Source organism: Scyliorhinus torazame, chromosome 3, assembly GCF_047496885.1.
Source record: "Scyliorhinus torazame isolate Kashiwa2021f chromosome 3, sScyTor2.1, whole genome shotgun sequence".
NCBI classification, from domain to species: domain Eukaryota; kingdom Metazoa; phylum Chordata; class Chondrichthyes; order Carcharhiniformes; family Scyliorhinidae; genus Scyliorhinus; species Scyliorhinus torazame.
In genome coordinates this window covers 305,423,015-305,438,178 of record NC_092709.1, presented here as the reverse complement: position 1 = coordinate 305,438,178, position 15,164 = coordinate 305,423,015, and the positions used below count along the sequence as shown (strand labels likewise).

General features: G+C 45.5%; 1 protein-coding gene across 8 annotated transcripts in view; it reads left to right on the top strand.

Moving 5' to 3' along the window:
- Positions 1–15,164, top strand: part of LOC140409223 (fibroblast growth factor receptor 3-like) — a 277,279-nt gene that overhangs the window by 109,027 nt on the left and 153,088 nt on the right. For all 8 annotated transcript variants that reach the window (XM_072497512.1, XM_072497513.1, XM_072497511.1 and 5 more), the window contains exon 3: positions 3,614–3,883. In XM_072497512.1, the coding sequence (XP_072353613.1) occupies positions 3,614–3,883 (270 nt within the window). The remainder of the gene's footprint in view (positions 1–3,613; positions 3,884–15,164) is intronic.

Sequence of the window (15,164 nt, the reverse complement as noted above, 5' to 3'; positions counted from 1 at the left end):
GGCTAGCACGTTCTGCAACACCAGGGTAACTGTGCTGGTCTCAGACAGGCCACAGCTCAGCAGTGGAGGCATTGTCACCAGTTTCATGGCTGGGGCTGGGTTTTAATACTCAGCAAAGTAGTCACAGCAGGACCTCATTGCCCAGAGAGACCAAGAGGTGAAGAGGGTAAGGGCGGGGCCCGACTTCACCTGGACCTCAGTGCCAGTGCAAGGCACAGTCTCGGAGGAGATGGAGCTCGTGACCTCATTCACTTTTTCTGGGTGGCCTATTGGGGCCGCGACCCAGAGTTTAGATCTAGGCTCAATTCCCTCACTTAACCTCTTTGTCATGGTACCACCCACTGCTCCTTTAAAACCTTCCTTAAGAAGATTGTCCAAGGTCTTAGCCACTTCTGTTAAATGTTTTGCAATATTTTTATGTTAAAGGTGCTATATTGATGCAAGTTATTGTTGGAAAGTCTTACTGCAATGTGTGACTATAATTGTTCATGGCATGAATGGAAGGAAAACCAAGTATAAGCTGTGACTGGATAATATGTGTTAAATATGGAACAAACATGTGTAATTTGTGAGAATAACTAGAAGTGTGTTGGGAAGGTAAATGGAGATCATTAATTTTGCGCTGCCAGTTAATGGGCCATTTATTCCACAGGGTTGTCTTCACTGGCAGATACCTTAGGAGTAACCACCATGTCGCGAAAATCTCCAGGAATGTGTCTTCTCTATGCCAAACTACAAACAGCAGCAAGTACAAATAGCTCTGCCAGCAGCATGTCTAGGGTCAAGCTCACGAGCAAGAAACAGCTCGTGTACAAACCTCACACACGTGTAACCTAGCAAGCCACTCAGTTGTATTCAACCGCTACGAAAACACAAAAAAGGAATTAGACCAGACGGACCACCCGGTATCGACTCAGGCACCAGAAACGACAACAGCAAACCCAGCCCCCGACAGCCCAGCAAAGTTCTCCTTACTAAAACCTGAGGGCTTGTGCCAAAGTTGGGAGAGCTAACTCACAGACTAGTCGAGCAACAGCCAGACATAGATATACTCACAGAATCACACCTTACAGACAATGTCCCAGACACCACAATCACCATTCCTGGGTATGTCCTGTCTCACCGGCAAGACAGACCCATTTGAGGTGGCGGCACAGTGGTATACAGTCAGGAGGGAGTTGCCCCGGGAGTCCTCAACATCGACTCTGAACCCCATGAAGTCTCATGGCTTCAGATTAGACACTGGCAAGGAAACAGCCGGCTGATTACCACATACCTGATTAGTACTGCATTCCTGTATGCTTCGGTGTCTATGGGTGGGATTCTCTCGGGCCAGGCCGGAGAACCCCATGACCGGAGCGAATCGCGCCACGCCGCCCCAATGCCAGCACACTATTCTCCGCAAAGCACAGAACTGGCGCCGGCGTGGTTGGCACGTCGCGGGCCGCGTACAGCCCGCCGATTCTCCGCCCGAGATGGGCCAAGCAGCCGTCGTGAAAACGGCGAGTCCTGCCGGTGCCGTTCACACCTGCTCAGCCGGCGGGACCTTGGCGTGGAAGGGTTGGGGGGCGGCCTGTGTGTGTGTGGGGTGGGGGAGGGGGGGCTCCGATGTGGCCTGGCCTGCGATCGGGGCCCACTGATCGGCGGGCCGGCCTCTCTGGCTGGGGGCCTCCTTTCCTACACGCTGGCCCGGTAGTCCTGTGCCATGTTGCGCGGGGCCAGCGCATTGAAGGAAGCCACTGCGCATGCGCGCGTTGAAGGATGCCACTGCGCATGCGCGGATCCCGCGGCGCCCAGTTCGTTCCGGGATCAGCAGCTGGAGTGGCGTGAACCGCTCCAGTGCCCTGCTGGCCCCCGGTAGGGGCCAGAATTAGTCGTGGGGTCGGCCCGTTCACGCCGTCGTAAAACGCAATGCCGTTTACGACAGCGTGGACACTCTGCCGCGGGATTAGAGAATCGCGCCCTATGTATTTACATTGTGGACTTTGTGTTGCCTTTGTTTGTATTTTCTTTTTCTTTTATTTTCCTATTATGTACTAAATGATCTGTTTGAGCTGCTCGCAGGAAAATACTTTTCACTGTACCTCGGTACATGTGACAATAAATAAATCAACATTCCATCAGCTGATGAATCAGTACTCCATGTTGAACACCACTTGGAGGAAGCACTGAGGGTGGCAAGGGTGCAGGAGATAGCCTAGTTGGGGAACTTCAATGTCCATCTCCAAGAGTGGCTCGGTATTACCACCACAGACCGAGCTGGCAAGGTCCTAAAGGACATAGCTGCTAGGCTGGGACTGCAGCAGTGGTGAGGGAACCAACAAGAGGGAAAAACATACTTGACCTCATCCTCACCAACCTGCCTGTTGCAGATGCATCTGTCCATGACAGTATCGGTAGAAGTGAACACCGTACAGTCCTTGTGGAGATAAAGCCGCCTTCTCATTAAGGATACCCTCCACCGTGCTAAATGGGATAGACTTCGAACAGATCTAGCAACTCAAGACTGGGCATCCACAAGGCACTGTGGGTCATCAGCAGCAGAATTGTATTCAACCACAATCTGCAACCTCCCGGCCCGACATATCCCCCACTCTACCATTACCACCAAGCCAAGGGATCCAACCTGGTTCAATGGAGAGTGCAGGAGAGCATGCCAGGAGCAACACCAGGCAGACCGATAAATGGGGTGTCAACCTGGTGAAACTACAACACAGGGCTACTTGTATGCCAAGCAGCAAATAATAGACAGAGCTAAGTGATTTCACAACGATTGCTAACACTTCCACAAACATTCAATCCTTCCACCACCGACGAACAGTGGCAGCCATGTGTACCATCTACAAGATGCACTGCAAGAACTCGACAAGGTTCCTTAGGCTGCACCTTCCAAACCCACGACTGCTACCATCTAGAAGGACAAGAGCAGCAGAGACCTAGGAACCCCAGTGCCTGGAGGTCCCCCTCCCAAGTCACTCACCAGCCTGACTTGGAAATATATTGCCATTCCCCTAACAGCACTATGGGTATACTTACACCTCCGGGACTGCAGCAGTTCAAGAAGGCAACTCATCACCACTTTCTGAAGAGTAATTAGGGATGGGCAATACATGCTGGTCTAACCAAAGACGCCCGCATCCCGTAAATTAATTTTTTTAAAAGCTCCCTGTTCGGCATGATAAATGGGTTGGATTTAGCACAATTAAACCTTCACAGGCAAGGGGTACCATTTGTGGGATGAAAATATGGCATGTACTCTTGCATTGGAATTTCACAACACAAGAGGTTTAGTATCCAAGTTCCAATTCTTGGCTCACCTATCTCCCAGCCTTTGTATCTCCTGGAGGGGTGATGTGTCAGTCAGGTTATTTTGTAGCAAAGGTGGGAAATAGTGTGGGATAAGATCTCTGACAGTTAACCCCAGGAACGACATTTGTAGAGACATTGATGGCAATTTGTTGAGGACAGAATGGATGTTGAGGGTGTGGGGGCAGGGAAGGGGGGGGGGGGGAGAGCAAGAAGAGGAATACTTCAAAGATTAAAAACAGAAACAAATGTGAAAGTTAAACATTTCAATGAACCCTCTGTTAAAACTGTATCACTTTCTCCCCAGGTCTAGAATCTTTGGGAAGCCAGCGGACCATTCTAGAGGATTTCCTTCTTGGAAATGGGGACACACTGGATCTGTCTTGCAATCCTCAAGATTCCACACTGGCTATGGTGTGGTTAAAAGATGGACTTAGTATTCTGCCAAACAACAGAACTCAAGTAGGACAGAAAGTGCTGAAAATTATCAATGTTTCATACGGTGACTCTGGAGTTTACTCCTGCAGTCTCTGGGGCACCAACGAGATTCTCAACAACTTCACAGTAAAGGTCGCAGGTGAGTGCTGTCAATCCACATTGCTAAATACATTGCTATTTGGTCGTACAGAGCAATAGAGACCAATAGGATTCTTGGATTCTTGAATTACCAAGTCTGGCCTATATGTGACTCCTGACCCACACTAAACCCACACTTAAATTACCCCTAAAGTAGCCTAACAGGGCCCTCTAAGGCAACAAATGTCCAATGATGTCCACATCACAAGAATTAATAAAGGAACAAATATGTATACAAATATCAGGTGACAACAGTGTTAGAGTTGAAAAATAACTTACTTGGGTGAGACAGCAGAGCTGTTGACACCCGTGGAACCAGACTGCAGTGGGAGTCAAAATTTCTGAACGAGAAACTTGGGGGAACAAAATTCTTCTTCGGAAAGAAAATCTACATCTCTTAGGGATACGTCTGGGCAGCACGGTGGCGCAGTGGTTAGCATTGCTGCCTCACGGCGCCGAGGTCGCAGGTTTGAATCATGGCTCTGGGTCACTGTCCATGTGGTGTTTGCACATTTCCCCCCATGTTTGCGTGGGTTTCGCCCCCACAACCCAAAGATGTGCAGAGTAGGTGGATTTGACACACTAAAATTGTCCCTTAATTGGAAAAAATGAATTGGGCACTCTAAATTTATAAACAAAAAGGAATACTTACCTGTAATATTTATCATGCCAATGTCATTACACTGAAAAGAATAGACAAAGATTCAGACTTGAAGTGAACTGGGCCGGGATTGATTCTCTGTTGAGAGTCCGCTCAGCCTCTGCTAGCGAGGATGAAGAATTTGGCTGTGCCATTCGCTGGTAGCGGGATTCTTTACTCCCGCCACTTGTCAATGGGATTTCCCATTGAAACCAGCCCACGCTGCCGGGAAACCCGCAGGCGGGGATGTGCTGCCAGTGGGACCAGAGAATCCCGCTGCCAGCGAACGGCCGGAGAATCCCACCCTGGAGGTGTAAATTTACACGTACTCATTACTGAAATATGAGCATAACATTCAGTCAGTACAGCCTCAATCAGTTACATTCAGCTAATTTCAAAGACCCTCTGAGACCTGAAAAGAAGAAAAGCAAAGTTTGAAATGCTCCTTACTCCCCAGATTGCAAAACGGCAATAAAAGTCTTGAGGGTAGAAAAGTGAGAATGTTATCTCGAGGGTGCCTTAATCTCTCAACATTAGCAAAGGCCTTGATTACAGCCACAGGTAAAATAAGAGTGCATGAGCCTAAGCAATAAGCACTCGCACCCGAGGGAGGTGTCCGTTGCAGCATTATATCAGATGTTGTCATACCAACATGAAGGAATCATTAAAAGGCAATATTATTTTGTAATCAAATACTTTGGAAGCTCTTTATCTAATTGACAATGAGAATTGTCAAGATTAGTCACTGAAGGCAGGGAAATGCTGCAACAGGGTCATGCTGAGAAGAGCTTGGTGGTAAGTCTTAACATTCATTTGTAAAAGCTATTTGCTCTGCAATATATTTAACAGTAATTTACTGAGGAAACACTTTTTTCTGCACCAATGTTCTTTCCTGCCCCCATCTTGCAGAGTTGCGGAGATAAAATTCCACTGGCACCCGTCATCGCTCAGCTCCTTATCCAAATGGCTATTATTCCTGCGTGCTCGTGGGTGAATCAACTGCAAAGGATATAAGCTGGAGCTGGATCCTGTCCTCATCTAGAGTCCACACATTGCACTCGCGTTATAGTGTATTTGGATCAGGTGAACAGTGGCATAATGGTAATGTTACTGGACTGGTAATCCAGAAACCTGGATTAGTACTCTGGAGACAAATCTCACCATGTCAGTTGGGGGAATTTAAATACTATTAATTACTCAACGCTGAGGACTCGGTTCGATCCCGGCCCCAGGTCACTGTCTGTGTGGAGTTTGCACCTTCTCCCTGTGTCCGCGTGGGCCTCACCCCCGCAACCCAAAGATGTGCAAGGTAGGTGGATTGGCCACGCTAAATTGCCCCTTAATTGGAGAAAAATAATTGGGTACTCTAAATTTATTTCAAAAAATTATTAAATCTGCCATTAAAAAGCTAATCTCAATATTAGATCATGAAATTACCAGATTGTCATAAAAGCCCACCTGGCTCACTGATGTCTTCAAGGGAAGGAAATTTGCAATCCTTACTTGGTCTGGTGGCCTACATGCGACTCCAGTTCCAAAACAACGTGCTTCACTCTTAACTGCCCTCTGAAATGGACAGCAAACCACTTGATTGTAGAAAGCACTCTGGGTGTACTACACCACATTGACTGCAGTTCACAACACCTTCTCAGGGCAATTAGGGATAGGCAATAAATGCTGGTCTTAAACCCAGGAATGATTTATTTTTTAAATTTAGAGTTCCCAATTCTTTTTTTTCCAATTATGGGGTAATTTAGCGTGGCCGATTCACCTACCCTGCACATCTTTTGGGTTGTGAGGGTGAGACCTACACAAACACGGGGAGAATATGCAAACTCCACACGGACAGTGACCCGGGGCTGGGATCGAACCCGCATCCTCAGCGCCGTCAGGCAGCAGTGCTAACCACTGAACCACCGTGCTGCCCTTGTCCCAGGAATGATTTTAAACAAAAGCTGCTCAAGGCTTTCTGGAATAATTATCAGAAATGGATACAATTTTCTCCTGAGTTTTCTTGTAGTAGTAGCCATACTGGTACTATCTCCAGTCAAGCCAAGGAAGCAAACCTGGGTCCTTCATGATTTAATTGCCTTAACTAGCTGAGTCATCAGGATAGATCATCTGTGGAGTAAGCAAGGGGTGAATATTTGTATTCAGTAGGATGAAAGATGTCTCTCTGGTACAAGGAATTTTCTTGCCCACAATAGTTGGCCACATGTGTCAGAACCACAGGTTCCTATATCGGGGATAGCATGGTCAGGATCTACACTAAAGCTCCTGCCTGTCCCAACGCATACATTAGTCGTTTTGATAGTACACAACTCCAGTATTGCTTAAAAAAGAGACACCCTGTCGAAGCTTTTTGTCTTGCGTTCTTCAGGACAAATTCACAAGAATATCAAATCTCAAAGGGAACAACAATATCCATTAGCCCCAAAGTACCCACTGCGACAATTCCATTTTTCAAAATTTGAATTTGTTCTCTTGATGATGAAGTTGATACTGGTAATGCAAATGAGGAACATTGGAAAAGCCCTCGGGTCTGTTCCAGCATCTGGTTAGCTCACTTGGAAAGAACTTGCAGTTTTACACCACCTCTCACGTCCTCAGGGCACCCCAGAGCACTTTACAGCCAGAGCTGTGCTTTTTATAATAAAGTCTCTCTTCAGATGTCGGAAATGTGCCTGGAAAATAAGTACTCTCCAGAAGTTACGGAGAGCAGTGTCAGGTCCATCATGTAGTACAGCTTTCGATATTTGTTAGTGCATTTAGTTGCCAATTTAGAACATTGCTTTGTAATCAGGTGCTTTCACTTTGAGTCTTTATCTGAAATGTTTAAAAAAAAGATATTTTATACACGGAAATAGTCAAGGAGAAAATATGAGACCAGTAAGTGCACTATTCTTATGGCAAGAAGCAATATTTAGAGCATTTTGACTTCCTGCTGATGAAACCGCTACATTTAGGAACATATACCCCAAATGTGTTTATCATTCAGACAGGTGACTGAGGTTTTCTGCCTGAAAAAGTGCTGGAAGCAGTTTCAATAGTAATTTTCAAAAGGGAGTTACATGAAAGAGCAAGGAATTAAAACTAATCATATCGCTCTTTAGAAGAATTGGCACAGACATGATGGGTCAGATGGCCTCCTTCTGTGCTGTGTCATTTTATAAATGGTCTGTCTGGAAAACAAAGTACAATAAGTAACAGCTTGCCTAGAATTTTTTTTTATAAAGCGAATGGTCTTTGGGGAAACGTGTGAATTGTAATATCACTCTACAGTCTAAAACCATACAATTTCTACAGTAACCTGAGCTTTAATAACTCTCTCATGAAGAATGAGCTTTGGAAATGGGCAGTTCAATTGTAATAGAGCGTGGCAGTAGTGGGTGACATTTTCAATTTGATCGAATGGGCCGAAACCTGGTAGAGCAGATCACCTACCCCAGCTGCTTCTCAATCTGCTGGAATCAATGCAATGTAAATCTGGTGGGGTTCTATAAAGGGTGGATGATCCCTTCCATCAGGTTATTCGGCAAGTAACAAATTTGGAAAGGACCCCAGCAACAACAAATTGCTGTATTTGAATGACAATGAACATGAAGCTCCTCCAGTCGAGAACGATGCTGAGCAGTAGCAAACACAATTTAGGAGAGATGAGCAAAAGACTGGGCAGGAGGTGTTTGAGGAATCTCCTTTAAAGGAGAGTATTTAAGACTTTTACACTAGAAGTTGTGGAGACGGCCAAAGTGACTGCAGACTACATTTCAAATGATGGAGTGAAGGATAGGAGGATGCCTTCACACAAAGAGCGCGATTTAATTAAACGGGAACAAAGTCCCATAGCGAATGCATTTAGCCACGTGTTTTCCAGCACTCACAGCACCGAGAAACATAACGCTTTAAAACGCAAATCGCGTTTGATAAGGGGTGTCAACAGGGAACGGGCAGCTAAGGCCACACATAGCCCCATTTTGTACACTGAGGAGCTGCGCTCGCCGAAACTACTCAGTGTAGCGAGACCCCCAACAGACCTCACCATGCTATGCGAGAGTTCCCTGCAACCCCACCAACACCCGTGCAGGGCACCCTGAGCCCGATCGCATCCACGCAGATAATACCAGCCTGGCCCCTTAGTGGTGCCAACCTGGCAGTGCCACTGGGCACTGGTGGCACCAGCCATGGCGGATACCACCCTACCCAAAGGGTATGCACTTGGGAGCCTCCGATCCCCTGGATTACCCCCCACAAGTGCCGTTCTGTCTGTTCCCCATTTGTGGAGACCAGTATCGGATGGCGTTCGCCCGAGGTCTCTGAGGAGAAGGAGATAGATCCCAATACCTCAGGAATCTGTACATTAAATTGAGACTAGCTGTTTGGCTTTAATATGCAGGTGGGTGGGATTCACATTGCAGCATCTCGTGAGATTGTGTTCGATCTCGCGAGACGTTGTGAGCCGGGTAGCTCTTGGGAGCGGGGTTTCCGGCTTTTATCAGCCACGTTGCGCTGCGATGAGCTGCTTTTCAGATGCAGCATGGCCATTAAATCACACCCACAACCTAGGAAATGATGGCACAGTGGTTAGCACTGCTGCATCACAGCACCAGGGACCTGGGTTCGATTGGGTGATTGTCTGTGTGGAGTTTGCACATTCTTCCAGTGTCTGTGTGGATTTCCTCCGGTTGCTTCGGTTTCCTCCCACAGTCCAAAGATGTGTAGATTAGGTGGATTGACCTTGCTAAGTTGCCCCTGAGTGTCCAAAGGTTAATTGGGGCTTAAGGAATACAGGGGTAGGGTGGGGGAGTGAGCCTAGGTGGAGTGCTCTTTCAGAGGGTCAGTGCAGACTCGATGGGTCGCATGGTCTCCTTCTGCACTGTAGGGATTCGATGATTCTGACCAAGTTGGTGCGAATGTTTAAATGATGAATGGTAATTTTTGATTTGCCTTTAAATATAGAAACAGCGTTTAGGAATAGTGAGTACATCAATCAAAATGTTTTTGCTCAATGGCATTGACCCATAAAAAGTATATGTGCTCAAACAGATTATGTAACCCAATTTCTTCCTCTGATTTTTCCTCATTCTTTCCTCTTTGAGGCCTTACATTTGAAAACTTTCTACAGGCACAGATTGTCTTTCTTTACTTCACTCCCACAGAGTCACTTTCCACTTGTGAATCTTAACATGGTGAGCAACAATATCATTCTATTAATGAAGCTGAGGGTTCACAATCAAAGCCAAACCTGCCCTCCATAATTATTTACATGTATTCATTTCAAGCTGGTACCATTTGATAACATATCAGGAGCAGAAACCTTAGCCAGTTTTGCCTTCACTAACCCAGGAACAGCGAGGCCCTTACTGCCACCTCGGCTGAGATGAGCTATGTCAGCACAAACCGAGACATTCATAGACTGGTTGGCTCAGCAGCTCACTGAATAAATACATTAGAAGAGCAATGTTTAATAATAAGGAATCTTTGTTGGCCTAGTTAGGCTTAAAGGGATAGCTTTCGGAATGTGCAGCACGCAAATTCTTATCGTAAACAAATAACCTTCTTCAATCTGATAAACAAACTGTGAGTTTGCCATGGTCACTGAGCCACAAGGGAGGCATTCAGGCACTGAAGGCTTTGGAGAAAAGAGCTTTGATCCCTTATTTCAAAGGTTTGAGAAATGAATAAAGGTTAGAGAAATCTAGCCCCTTCACCTTGGAAAGGAGCTATTTGAGATATATGGACATAAGATAGTTAGTGGATATTACTTGAACTGACTTTAGGTGTCATCATGGATGAAGGGATGATGAATGACCTTCCTCATCTCTCATTGGGCAGGACCTCTGGCCTTCCCATGGTGTGTTTCTTGGCGGCGGGATCTTCTTGTCCCGCCTCTGTCAATGGGATTTCCTAATGAATCTTCCCCACGCCGCCAGGAAACCCGAGGTACACCGTCGGTGGACAGGAAGATCCCACCGGCATGAACAGCCGGAAGATCCTCACCCATTATCTTCCACTTGTGACCCTTCAAAAATTCAATGTGTCGAGAAAATTCTGCCACAATTATAACTTGCTGTTTTGTTCTGTACTTAATCACTTATAGGTAACAGTTTGAGATGTTCCAAATCTTGCCACAGTCCATCACCTTTCTTAAATGGAATAAAATGGTCCCTTTAATTGAGTTTTACAATGAAGCTCTGAGGGAATGCTCTTTTCTGCAGAGGGTGGAGACTAGTGCAAGTCTTTTAGCCCCCAGTTTATGGCCAAGTTTATTATGGAGCCCCGCGTTTCCATTGGTCTGGGTTGTTTCTTTTTATTCATTCACAGGATGTGGGCATTTATTGCCATCCCTAATTGACCTTGTTGATGATTGATTGCAAATTGATCAACTCTAGTATGTGAATATTGAAACCAGCTGGCCTGGCAGCATTTCAAATATTTAGATTAATCCTTTGTTTGGAAGCTTGCTGAAGTAAACTAGTTTTTGTGTGTAAAATTGAACTCCGGATCATGTGAATTTTCTTCTTTCAGACCTGCTGTACCACCTTTCCAGGCCAGCTCCCCTTCCCAGACCTGCCTCCCCAGACTTGCCCCATCTTCACAAACCTGGTACCCTCTCCTACCGGATCTGTGACCCTCCTTCCCAAATTTCCAGATCTACAACCACTTCACTAGGGGTGCATACAATGTCAACTCTTCCCACAATCACTAGATTTAATGCAGCACTCTTCTTCAAACAAGGGACAATACAATTACCGGGCTGGACTATGATCTGCTGCACTTGAACTTGCTAAGTGATTCAAGCAGATGCATTCAATTGAAAGAATGGGCACATTGCTGGTAGGTAGTTCTGGAGTTGATCAAGTGACAGATGAAAGGGAGCTCTCTGTGTGAAAGAATTTTCACCCATGTTCTGCTTCATTAAAGTGTGCACCTGTTAGGCAAATACCATTGAGGCAAACTTATTTGTTTTGTCAGGAGTGACCATATCCAGATCTGTGCTGACTAGTGGTGTTTCCGATAATAACAAATAACCTACACTGGGTGGAAGCACCTCACCTCCGTGTTAGAAGGTTAGGGTTTTAGCCTCACTGCAAGGACTTTAGCAGATTACCTAGGGGCACACTTAAGCGCAGTTTGAGCGAATGCTATTCTGGCAGAGGTACCATCTACATTTCAGAAGTACTTTAGTGCCAGGGAAGAGCTTGGGGACACCCAGAGATTGTGAAAGGTGCCATTTACATTTGAGCTCTTCTCTTAATATAGCTTCTACATTGTTGTTTGCTGCTGAGTTATTAGGAGCCAAAGATCCTGAGTGGGATTCTCCGTCTGCGTCGCGCCCCCGCCAGCAGCAGGATTCTCCCATTATGGGCAGCCCGACGCTGTCGGGAAATCCCCTGGTGTGAGTGCGCAATGGGGAATCTCGACAGCGTAGAATCCAGCCTCCTAATAATAATAATCACATATTGTCACAAGTAGGCTTCAATAAAGTTACTGTGAAAAGCCCCGAGGCACCACATTTCGGCACCTGTTCGGGGAGGCCGGTACAGGAATTGAACCTGCAGCTGTTGGCATTGTTCTGCATTACAAACCAGCTGTTTAGCCCACTGTGCTAAACCAGCCCCTGTATTTATTCCTATATTCGTTCCCAATGTATGCCAAGCTAGCCGAGTTTCAGCCATGGTTTGGTGCTTTCATTGGTTTCAGTGCTCCTTGGCTAGAGGGAAAAAAACAGTCAGCTTTGTATTCCTGATTACAGGAAAGTGCTTGTGTTGTTGTTGGGAAAGGGATAGAATCTGCTTCAGCTGTAATACTCAGTATATTCAAATAACCGTCCCACCCTCAAATGTCTAGGTTCATGTATAAAGACTGGAAAACACTTCTCCAATTCTGGCCTCTTGAACATCCATTCATTGCTCTACTTTTGGTGACCGTGCCTTCAGCTACCATGGCCCGAAGCTCTGGGTCACCTTTTAACCTTTCCAGCTCTTTACTTTTTTCTCCTCCTTTAAGATGCTTATTAAAACCTGACCCTTTCACCAAGCTTGTCTTCTGTTCTAATATCTCTTTATGTGAGTTGATATCAATGCTTCCATGATGCACCGAGGGATGGTTTACCACTTTAAAGACACCTATATAAATGAAAGCTGTTTTAAATTGACAGGGAATCAAATACATGGTACAGTTGTAGCGAATTGAAAAGTATAGTGCAGTGGAATGTTTGACATCCACCCGTGAGGGCAGATGGGGCCTCAATTTATTTTCTCATCCAAAGGATGGCACCTCTGACGGTACCGCATTGTACACTTGGATTATATGCTCAAATCTTTGGAGTGTGTTTTGAGCCCACAAACCCCTGACTCAGAGCCATAGCTCACAGTCGGTTTGGAAATTAAAAGTCGAATTAAGCATGGTTTTGGATTGAATCTACCCAAGCTCATTTCATCCAGTGCCCTTAAAAAGTGGAGACTTTCTTGTTGAGCTTGATTGGAACCAAGGTCCCAGAAGGAAAAGGTCAGTGTCTAACCCACAGTGACTCTCCATTCACAAGCAAAGTGTTTTCATTTGATATTTTCCCTCCCAAACTGTCGCCTTTATCTTCGCTAATTTTTTCCTACCATTGCAATGAACCACGTTTTTTTTTTGGTGCAAACACAACCAAGGTGAAATGAAAGTAGGTGATCACTCGTGAGCAAAGCCACTCATTCATACATTCCAGGGAAAATGTGGACAGAATCATGGAATTCGATCGCCTGAAGTATCTGTAAAACAGCCGGAATCCCATCTGATTCAAACACAATGTAGCTCATTCAGTCATTGAGCTAATACAGAATGCAGTTCCCAAAGACCAGTAAAAATGGCGGATTTGGGTACCATAAACGTGGAATATCAATTGCTATATTCAGCTACCAATGTGTCTTACATTCCATTTGCTCGATATCGTGAGTTGTTGAATTAGACTGGGTGAGACCAATGGACAATGATGCGGAGGAGGAGGTGCCACCAAAGCCAATCGTACAAGACCATAGGTAGCACTTGCCAAAGTGTCCATCCTCTGTTTGTGGGCTTTTGCTTTCAAACTGAAGAGGGGGATCACCGCTGAGCTTTTTCTTACCTTCACCCAGCACCCATACTCCTATCTACAGTCAGATTTGCTAGGCGGCAGCTCTTATCGGTTTCCCCATTCCCCAATATTGAAGCCGATTAATAGTGCCTTCCAGATCAACTAACCCAGCATAGACCTGAGACTGAATTTATGAATGTGGGATTCTGTAGATGTTCGATTCCAGAAAAACATGACCTAAATGACTTTCTTTACTGAAAACTCCAATTCATGCTGAATTGGTTTGGAAGCAGGGCATGGGAAATCTGCCAGAGCCAGATTTAACTGATATATGAACTTGTACCTAAATGCACTAACTGTTTAGGTCTGCAGAACATGCACAGAGCTTCAGTGTTTTTGAGATCACCAGACATTTCTTTTAAAGGGTAACATCTACCTTGGGTAACATCTACCTTCCATGCTCTTAAAAACTGCAATATAAATTCTAAGTAAAAATACTCTTTACAGACACTGTGCCCATTTACACTTTTGGAGAATGATTCCAACTCACTGAAGTTGTTTGTGCTAAGACTGTGGGCACAAACTCAACTCTAGAGACTTGAGTACATAATCTCAGTTGATACTCTAGAATAGTACTGAAGCAACCGAGATCAGCCATGATCCTATTGAATGGCAGAACAGGCTTGAGGGGCTGAATGCCCTACGCCTGTCCTATATTCTATTCTTTATTTGTTTATGTAACGTGGGCATTGCTGGCTGGGCCAGCATTTATTGCTCATCCCTGAGGGCATTTAAGAGTCAACCACATTGTTGTGGGTCTGCAGTCACATGTAGGGCAGACAAGGTAAGGATGACAGTTTTCCTTCCCTAAAGGATATTAGTGAACCAGATGGGTTGGGAAGCACGGTAGCACAGTGGCTAGCACTGTTGCTTCACAGTGCCAGGGACCCGGATTTGATTCCCGGCTTGGGTCACGGTCTGTGCAGAGTCTGCACGTTCTCCCCATGTCTGCGTGGGTTTCCTCTGGGTGCTCCGGTTTCCTCCCACAAATCCCAAAAGACATGCTTGTTAGGTGAATTGGACATTCTGAATTCTCCCTGAACAGGTGCCGGAATGTGGAGACTAGGGGATTTTCACAGTAACTTCATTGCAGTGTTACAGTAACTTCATTTGAAGCCTACTTGTGACAATAAGCGATTTTCATTCCATTTCATTTTCATGTAAGCCTGCTTGTGACACTAATAAAGATTATTATAAATTATTATTGTTAAGACAATTGACAATGGTTTCCTGGTCATCATTAAACTTTTAATTCCAGATATTTTTATTGAATTCAAATTCCAACCTCTGCACTGGGATTCAAACCCGGTCCCTCGAGTATTACCCTGGGTCACTGAATCACTAATAATAATAATTGCTTATTGTTGCAGGTAGGCTTCAATGAAGTTACTGTAAAAAGCCCCTCGTCGCCACATTCCGGCGACTGTTCAGGAGGCTGATACGGGAATTGGAACCGCGGTGCTGGCCTTGCTGTGCATTACAAGTCAGCTGTTTAGCCCACTGCTAAACCAACCCCATGTCTAG